At 42.8% G+C, this 9710-nt stretch overlaps 1 protein-coding gene across 1 annotated transcript; it reads right to left on the bottom strand.

The window, feature by feature from the left end:
• Nucleotides 1-5812: 5812 nt before the first annotated feature.
• LOC106734946 (60S ribosomal protein L27) lies at nt 5813-6231 on the bottom strand. Its single transcript, XM_027772246.1, is given in 2 exon segments — nt 5813-5985; nt 5988-6231. Coding segments are annotated over 2 exon segments (417 nt in total).
• Nucleotides 6232-9710: the final 3479 nt, after the last annotated feature.

Genomic DNA, 9710 nt, shown 5'->3' with positions numbered 1-9710 from the left:
CCATCCTGGCCGCCAACACGAATGACCTAAAGAATGAATGGCGGGGGCCATCAGATGGCGTAATGGTTACATTGTCGGACTCCCACGGAGTCAACTATGGTTTGAGTCCCGGGCCAGTGGGTTAAAACACACCAGCTGTGTAAGTGCTCAAAATCCCTAGAGGAGAATGGAAGAGAAGAGATTGTGGCGTGTTCCCCGTGCTTTCTTGCTTTCTGTCTGTCTGGCGAGTGCACGTGCTCTACAGCAAAAATGAATAATTCAATAAGTTAAATTAATAATAAATAATAAAAGAATGAATGAATGTGGAAGATGATGAGAGAAACACAGATAGTAGTTATAACTTTCTTCTGAGTTTTTGCTAGAGGGTGCATTCACCAGCGAGACTCAGAGACAGAGCTGATAAAGCACCGCCTCAGGAAATGGCCTTATTGCCATCACTTCTTCTCTCTCTCCCATCTTTCCAGATCTGGGCACATATACATGCTTGGCATGTTTCTCAAGTCTCCAGGGTGGAAGATTTGAACTATGTGATCACCCATGTGGATAAAGACTGGCTTGGGAACCAGCAGTTAGCGTAATGGCTATGTCGCTGGACTCCCACATAGTCGACCGCGGTTCGTGTCCCGGACCGGTGGCTTAAAAAAACTCACGCCGGGCGCGTGTGCGTGCGTGCCCAAGATCCCGAGAGGAGAATGGAGGAGAAGGGATTGCGGCGTGACCATCCCCCCTGGGGGGTGATTTCTCGCTTTCTGCCTCTATGTCTCTCTCTCTGTCTGTCTGGCGAGCGCACGCGCCCTACAGTGAAAATCTCTCTCAAAAAAAAAAAAAAAAAAAGACTGGTTAAGACTGGCTTAACCACCAGGCTACAGAGCCCACCCATTACAACATTGTTATGATAACTAATTCCTTTTTTTAAAGAATGATTTATTGGGATCAGCAGATAGCGTAATGGTTGCGTTCTTGGACTCCCATGTAGTCAACCGCAGTTCAAGTCCTGGACCCAGTGGCTTAAAACTCATGCCAGGCACGGGTGTGTGCCCAAAATCCCAAGAGGAGAATGGAAAAGAAGGCATTGTGGCATGGCTATTCCCCCTAGGGGGATGATTTCTCGCTTTCTGTCTCTGTCTCTCTCTCTGGTGAACTCACACTCCCTACAGCGAAAATCTCTCTCTAAAAAAAAACATTAATAATAAAAAGTAAAGAATGACTTATTTAATTTTATTTTTATTATTTTTTAATTTGACCAGAGAGAGGGAAAGGGAACTTGAAAAATTTGTCACCAGGTCTAGAACTTGAACCACAGTCAGCCATGTTGGAGCCCGGCACATTAACAACCACACTGCCTGCAGGCCCCTGTAATAACTAATTTTTTAAAAATAATTATTTTATTTTATTCATTGTCATTATTTTTTTTTACTTTTGAAATATTTTTGCTGTAGGGCACGTGTGCTCTCCAGAAAGACAGAGAGAGACAGAAAGCGAGAAATTACCCCCCAGGGGGAATGGGCACTCCGCAATCCCTTCTCCTCCATTCTCCTCTTGGGATCTTGGGCATGCATGCACACTTGCCGGGCATGAGTTTAAGCCACCACGTCTGGGACTTGAACTGTGATTGACTACATAGGAGTCCAGCGACATAGCCATTATGCCATCTGTTGGTCCCAATTTTATTTTATTTTTTGAAGTTGACCATGAGAGAGAAGGAAAGTGAGAAAGCAAACCGCCAGGTCTGGGACTCGAACCATAGTCAGCTGTGTGGGAGTCCAGCCACCATCACCATCACACCACCTTCAGGCCCCTAATAACTAATTCTTAAACAGAACTGGATTTTATTCCAGGATCTAATTTTAAGAGCTTTATTCTAATTAACGTGCTTAATTTTTACTATGGCACTTATTATGACACTATGAGGTAGGTATTATCCCCGATCTGCATGCAAGGAAACTGGTGTTTAGTAACTTATCAAGGTCATACAGTAAAAGAGAGACTTGGTGTGCAATAATTATTTTTTGAATTAAAAAAATGAAATAGAAGAGGAACATGCCAAGGAGATGAGGAAGAAAAAAATAACTTGATTGGTATTTTGCTTTGCTTTCCTGGTTATAATCATCAGATCCAAAAAGCCTAGACAGAAAGATCTCCCAAGACAGTTTCTATTCCTATTATTTTTATTAAAGCTATTATTATTGGGACCAGCAGTTGGTGTAATGGCTATGTCACTGGACTCCCATATAGTCAACCGCAGTTCGAGTCCTGGTGACTTAAACTCATGCTGGGCACGTGTGAGTGCGTGCTCAAAATCCTGAGAGGTGAATGGAGGAGAAGGGATTGCGATGTGGCCATCCACTCTGAGGGGTAATTTCTCACTTTCTGTCTTTCTGTCACTCTCTGTCTTTGTGGTGAGCGCACGTGGTCTATAGCAAACACATCTCCAAAATAATATATTATTTTTCACAAATAGGGCTTTTTATTTGTCACTATTAAAAGTCTGAACTTTAGGGCTGGCTGGTGGCATGGTGGTAAAGGGCGCTGAACACCCACATGGCTGACTGTGGTTCCAATCCTGCACCTGGCGACTTGCTTTCTCACTTTTTTTCTCTTTCTTTCCCTCTCTTTCTCATTCCCTCTCTGATCAAATTAAAATAAATAAATAAATGGATAAACAAAGTTAAATAAGATAATTCTTAAAAAAAAAAAAAAGTCTGAACTTTAAACAGATTCTTGGACTGGTGATTCATATCCATCAACTCGTTCAACTTTGGCACCTGTTTCATCCCCAGTAGCTTTGCCAGAGCTACTGCCTTCACCATGAAGCTCCATGAGTTTTCCAAACTCAAACTTAGATTTCTTCAACACTTTTACTTTTCTTTTTTTTTTTTTTTTTGGAGAGGTTTTTTTCACTATAGGGTGCGTGAGCTCACCAGACAGAGAGAGACAGAGAGACAGAAAGCGAGAAATCACCCCCCAGGGGGGTTGGTCATGCCACAATTCCTTCTCCTCCATTCTCCTCTCGGGATCTTGGGCACGCACGCACATGCGCCCAGCGTGAGTTTTAAGCCACTGGGTCCGGGACGCGAACCACGGTCGACTACGTGGGAGTCCAGCAACATAGCCATTACGCTAACTGCTGGTTCCCAGCATTTTTACTTTTCTGACGAAGACATCTGGAGAGGGTAGATAGAGTGGCAGGCCTTTTCTATATCTTTTCCAATGCTGCCTGGAATCAGTTTATTAACCACTTCTTTGAAGTCATTTATCTGCACCTCTTGGGTCATGATTTCCATCATCTTCTTCCAGATTTTGTGGACCTGCTGATGCTGGGCATAAGAGGTCTTTCCATATCTGAGTGGTGTGCTTTTTAGTAAACTCAATACAGAAGAGACAAAGCAAATAACCTTCGGTAGTCTTGACATCGACATGAGCTTCAGTCAAGGACTGTCATTTTTTGACCATGGAACACATTTTGTCATGGGTGAGATCCATGCCATGGAAGTTAGTTAGATAGTTTTTGCCCTGAACATCCTCAGTAATTAGCTTGAATTTCCTAAATGTGACTTCACTATTCTGCAGATCTGCAAGGCTCACTTCAAACACACGACCCTTACAGCTGTCAATTTTGAATCCTTGAGTCCTGGCAACTAGTGTTTTCCCAATATTTCTTTTTTTAATATAAGAAGAATTTTTTATTTAATTTTATTTGCTTATTTATTCTTTTTTAAAAATATTTGATCAGAGAAGGGGAGGGAGAGAGAGAGGAAGCGAAAAAGCAAACTGCCAGATCCAGGACTCAAACTGTGGTCGGCCATATGGGAGTCCAGAGCCCTTAACCACACACCACCTGCCAGCCCCTGCCAATATTTTTTATGTTGACATTGCAGGTGCTTTCATGTCATACCAATCTTTTTTAGAAAATGGATCAACCACTTTCTTCTTGGCTCCCTTTTTGCTGCCTTTCATAAGGTACTTATTCTTGCCAGCCACCATAGTGCTATTCAGAGAGCCAAAAGGGCAGAAATAGAACTCACGCTAAAAAAAAAAAAAAAAAAAAAAAGAAGGTTTATTTTTTTTGCCACAGTGTATGTGTGCTCCAAAGGGAGAGAAAGAGAGAGAGAGGGGACCAGCAGTTAGTGTAATGGCTATGTCGCTGGGCTCCCACGTAGTTGACCGCGGTTCGAGTCCCAGACCCGGTGGCGTGCATGCCCAGGATCCCAAGAGAAGAATGGAGGAGAAGGGATTGCGGCGTGGTCATCCCCCCTGGGGGGTGATTTCTTGCTTTCTGTCTCTCTGTCTCTCTCTGTCTGTCTGGCGAGCGCACATGCAAAAACCTCTCCAAAAAAAAAAAAGAAAAGAAAAAGAAAAAAGAGAGAGAGAGAGAAGCAGCCCCAAATGGGGCATGGTCATGACCCAATCCTTTTTCTTCCATTTCTCCATTTTGTCAGGATTTGGAGCATGCATGTATATGCACTTAATGTGCTTTCAAGCCACTGAGTCAGCGATTTGAAACATGGTTGGCCAAGTAAAATCTGATTTTTTTTTTAACTTTCATTTGCCAGAGGGTGTGTGCACTTGCCAGAGAGAGACAGAGAGAAAGGGAGAGGGGGAAAGCATTCCTTCTGTTCTCTGAATATATTCCAGGTTTGTGTCTCTGTTTACCTCTGCTCCTGGTGTCTGGACCACACTTCTGTGCCCAAATCAAAAATCCTCTCCTCGCAGATTAACAACCATACAACCTCAAAATAGACTTAGAAGCTCTCACTTCAGTGTTTCACACCACTATCTTTATTCTAGGATGATATAGGAAAGACTGTATTTGGAGGAGGAATAGCTCTTAGCTCAGAATCCATATTCCACTTTTACTAAATTGTGACCTTGAACTATTCATGTGCCTGAGCCCAATTCCTCTTCTGTGAAGGCAGGACCATTCTATGGCTGCTGGTAGGACTCAAAGATCATGTATATAATGTTTTTAGCATAATGCCTGATTCAGGGTAATTTCTGTTCTAGAAATGTTTCTTGTCATGCTCTTAATGGCATCACAGTCTATATTCCCCACAAGACTGTAACTTCTTTGTCTCTTGTGCTGGTCACAGGGCTAAGAATAGAGCAGGGCTCAGTGAGGGTGTTATAGGTAACTAAACTCAGGGTCTGGCCAGAAGTATTTTTCCCATTATCATTTGCTAAGTTGAAATGAGACCATCTGAACACTAGAGGGCGCGAGAGAGTTAGTGAAAAGGCAAAAGAAAGGCTGGGCCAAGTATGAAATGACATTTAAAAAAAAAAAATCACCTCTACAGGAGGGGATGGCCATGCCATCTCTCTATATATCTTTTTTTTTTTTTAAAGAATTACTTTATTTAACTTTGTTTATTTACTTTAATTTGACCAGAGAGGGAGAGAGTGTGAGAGAGAGAGAGAGAAAGTGAGAAAGCAAGCTGTCAGGTCCGGGACTCCAGCCACAGTCATCCATGTGGGAATCCAGCGCCATAAACCACCACACCATCTGCTGACCCCTCGATGCCATCTCTTTTCCTCCATTCTTCTATCCAGATTTGGGCATGGTGGTACATGCCAGGTCCAGGATTCAAACAGAGCTGTCAGTCTTGTGGAATCCAGCCACCTCAACCACCATACCACCTGATAGCCCTGAATTCACATATTTTAAAAAGAAATTTAAGGTCATCAAATGACAGCATTTCTTTTTGTCCTTTCCTTATTTCCGTGAGTTTATTTCCTCCCTATTCTTATAAATATTCACATTTGTTTTTTAATCTTAATTGTTTTCCCCCTTTTTAATGACTGAAATATAAAATATCTAAAACCACAGCTTCTGGAAGAACCACTTGTTCTTGCTTGTCTTTTACCTCTGTTCGAACTCAACCTTTGCCTCCCACTGGGCCTTGCATTTAAGAGTAGGATCTCTGAAGACATCCTTGTTGACCACAGTTTTGTCCAAGGGAATATCCACAGAGTACCTTGTGGACATGAGTGATTGTAGTTACAAACCTTCATGAAAGATTTGATCTTTGACCTGTTGGCAATTTTCTTCTTGCCCATGGCAGCTGTCACTGCAGGATAGTGGTCAATTCCAGATACCAGAGCATGGCTGTAGGGATGGTCTGAGGTGCCATCATCAATGTTCTTCATGATCACGGCTTTGCATCCTAGGTAGCGTCCAGCCAGCACCAGCGCCAGCACCAGCGCCAGCACCAGCGCCACCTTCCCGGGTTTCATGAACTAGCCCATTGCCGATGTGCCTCCGCAACTTGGGACAGTGGTTAATTAGAAGACCTTGCCTAAGCCTCTACTCACAGACAGCCTAAACTTAATTTAATTACTCAAATAACACACGAGTATAGTTGTCCCTTGGTAATCTCAGGGAATTGGTTCCAGGGCCTCTGCAGGTACTGAAATCTACATGTGCTCAAGTCTCTTAAATAAAATGGCATCGTCCATCCATACAACCTATGCACATCCTCCATTATAGAGAAAGACACACAGAGACAGTGACAGGGAAAGTGAGAAATTACCCTCCAATGGGCATGACCATGCCACAATCTCTTCATTCTCCTCCTAGGATTTGGGCATGCAGGCACACGTGCAATGTGATATTCAAGTCACCAGGTCCAGAACTCAAACCATAGTCAGCCATGTGAGGGTCCAACGCCTTACACCATGCTATCTGTTGGCCCCCCTTATACTTCCTTTTTTTTTTTTTAAGAGAGATTTTTATTATAAGGCGTGTGCACTCACCAAAGAAACAGACAGAGGCAGAGAGACAGAAAGTGAGAAATCACTCCCCAGGGGGTATGACCAGGCCACAATCCCTTCCCCTCCATTCTCCTCTCAGGACCTTGGGCATGCATGTACACATGCGCTGGCATGAGTTTTAAGCTGAAGAGTTTGGGACTCGAATCTCAGTCAACTATATGGGAGTCCCACAATGTTATCTGTAAGGCATCTGCTGGCCCCTTTTTTTCTTTTCTTTTTAATGCCTGAGGGTATGTGAGAGAGAGAGAAAGCACCCCCCCAACACACACCCAAATGAGTCCCAGTCACACTGCAATCCTCTTTCCTCCAATCTTTACCACAGCGTGATCCTAGGAGCACATGCACTGTGTGTTTTCCAAGCTACAGTGATCAGAGCTCAAACTCAGGCTCTCTCTGCATAGCATTAAAATGCTGCCCACTAGGGCTGGTCCTCCCTTATACTTTAAATCATCTCTAAATTTACTTATAATACCTAATACAGTGTAGATGCTATATAAATCATTGTTAGTCTGTATGTTTTAAATGTTGTATATTTTTATCAAATTGTTTTTAATTTTTTTTTTTTTTAGGTTTTTCCCACAGGGTATGTGAGTGTGTGTTCCCACTGGAGAGAGACAGAGTGGGAAAGTGAGAAATCATCCCCCGGGGAGATGGTTCTGCCACAATCCTTTCTCTATTCTCATCTCAGAATTTTGGGCATGCATGCACACAGGCTCTGCATAATTTTCAGGCTCCCGGGTCCAGGACTTGAACTGTTGTTAGCTATGTGAGAATTCAGTGCCTTAACCACCATGCCACCTACTGGCCCCTGTTTTTTTCCCTTGAATATTTACCATGTGCAGAGACAGAACCTGTGGATATGGTGGGCTAACTGTATATGCTTATTGTAAGTTACTCTCATGTGTTTTGTTTGATAACTCTTTTTTTTTTTTTAAGAGAAATTTTTGCCATAGGGCATGTGCGAGAGAGACAGAGAGACAGAAGGAGAAAAATCATCCCTCGGGGGAATGGCTATGCTGTAATCTCTTCTCTGTTCTCCTCTCAGGATTTTGGGGATGCAGGCACATGTGGCTGTCATGAGTTTCAAGCCTCCAGGTCCAGGACTCGAACTCTGGTTGACCATGGGGGAGTCCAGTGACTTAACCATTAAGCCATCTGCTGGTCCTGATAACTATAGGCATGACGCAGCATGCACTAATCTAACTGTTGCTGAGGGACTGAACATCAGAGTGAGAGGTCCAGGACAAGCCAGGCCCTTTGTAGTCTCAGAGTTCATAACAACCATTCTACGTCCTGAAGAGAACTCAAGAGCATTACAAAGCCCACCCCCTAATTCCCAACTTAGATTCCATTTATATTTATTGATCACTCAGTACTGAGTTAGTACTTTATTTTTAATTTTTTTTTTTTTAGGTTTTTGCCATAGGGCATGTGCACTCATCAGAGAGAGAGAGATAAACAGTGAGAGAGAAAGTGAGAAATCATCCCCCAAGGAGGATGGCCACCCCACAATCCCTTCTCCTCCATTCTTCTCTTAGGATTTGGAGCACACACGCACACACACCTGGCGTGATTTTCGAATCACCAGGTCCAGGACCTGAAGTGTGATGGCTCATTGGGAGTCCAGCAAATTAACCACCATGCCACCTGCTGGTCCTCTTAGTACTTTAAATACATTATTTCATTGTCCTTCATAGCATTATTCTTTATTCCTTCAACAAACATTCCCTTGGTTATTAAAAATAACTAGGGTTGGGCCACCCTGTGTTTGGTTTATGGCTGCTGGTTCTCACATGGCCAACTGTGTGGTTTGAGTCCTAGACTCAGCAGCTTGAGAAACACGTCAATTACATATGTGAGTGCCTAAAAATACCCAAAAGAGGGAGAAATGGAGAAGGGACTGTGGTGTGTACGTTCCTCATATGGGAGGGGAGTAGTTTCTCATTTTCTCGTATCTTTCTCTGGTGATCACATACGCCCTATAGCAAAATTAAAAAAAAAAAAAAAAGAATGAAGAACTGTTCATGTTACATTTGTATTAGCAATCCCAAATGCATTAAGCGAAAAAGAAGTAGAGTATAACTGACCTTTTATTAAAAAAATTAATCTTTCGTATATTATAGAAAAAAAATCTGAGAAAAAATACACTGAGCTGTTGGGGCCAGCAGGTGCCATGGTGATGAAAGGCACTGCCTTCCCCCATGGCCTACCACGGTTCTAAGTCCCAGACCTGGCGGCTTGCTTGCTTACTTTCCCTCTGTCTCTCACACACTCTGTCCCTCTCTGGTCAAATTAAAAATAAATAAATAAATAAACTAATAAATAAAGTTAAATAAAATAATTCTTTAAGAAAATACATGGAGCTGTTAATAGCTGCTAACTAGGGGCTGGGAAGAAGTGAGGGAATAATGAATAGGAGGATTATTCTGTTTGTATTATATACATAAAATTAAACGTGAGAGGGAAAATGAGAAATCACCCTCCAGGGGAGATGGCCACACTACAGTCTCTTATCCTCTATTCTCCTCCGGATCTTGGGCACAACCGCACAGGTATGTGGTGTGATTTTCAAGCTACTGGGAATGGGACTCGAACTGCAGTCGGCCTCGTGGTAGTCCAGCAAGTATCTGCAACACCATCTGCGGTCTTCCTATGTTTATTTTTGTATATCACTTTTGTAAGCAGATGAAATAATAAAAGCACTTTTTAAAAGACATGACGACTTTTCTGGTGTCTTATTGGCCATTTCAGGATAGGTATTAATAGCTCCATTTCATAAAAGAGGTTTGGAGGATTTATTTACTTCCTCAAGGTCATTTAGCCCTCTAAGCCACCCCAAAAAGGTTACGCGTTGGTAAACTAATAGGACCCGCCCCATGAGGAGAGACGCGGCCAATCACGTTTGCGGTGAGGTCACTTTCAAAGCCTGGGATTGGTGCTTG

This window comes from Tupaia chinensis, unplaced genomic scaffold, assembly GCF_000334495.1.
Source record: "Tupaia chinensis unplaced genomic scaffold, TupChi_1.0 Scaffold000259_1, whole genome shotgun sequence".
NCBI lineage: Eukaryota > Metazoa > Chordata > Mammalia > Scandentia > Tupaiidae > Tupaia > Tupaia belangeri.
The sequence above is the reverse complement of the archived record's forward strand: the minus strand, read 5'-3'. Positions and strand labels throughout refer to the sequence as shown.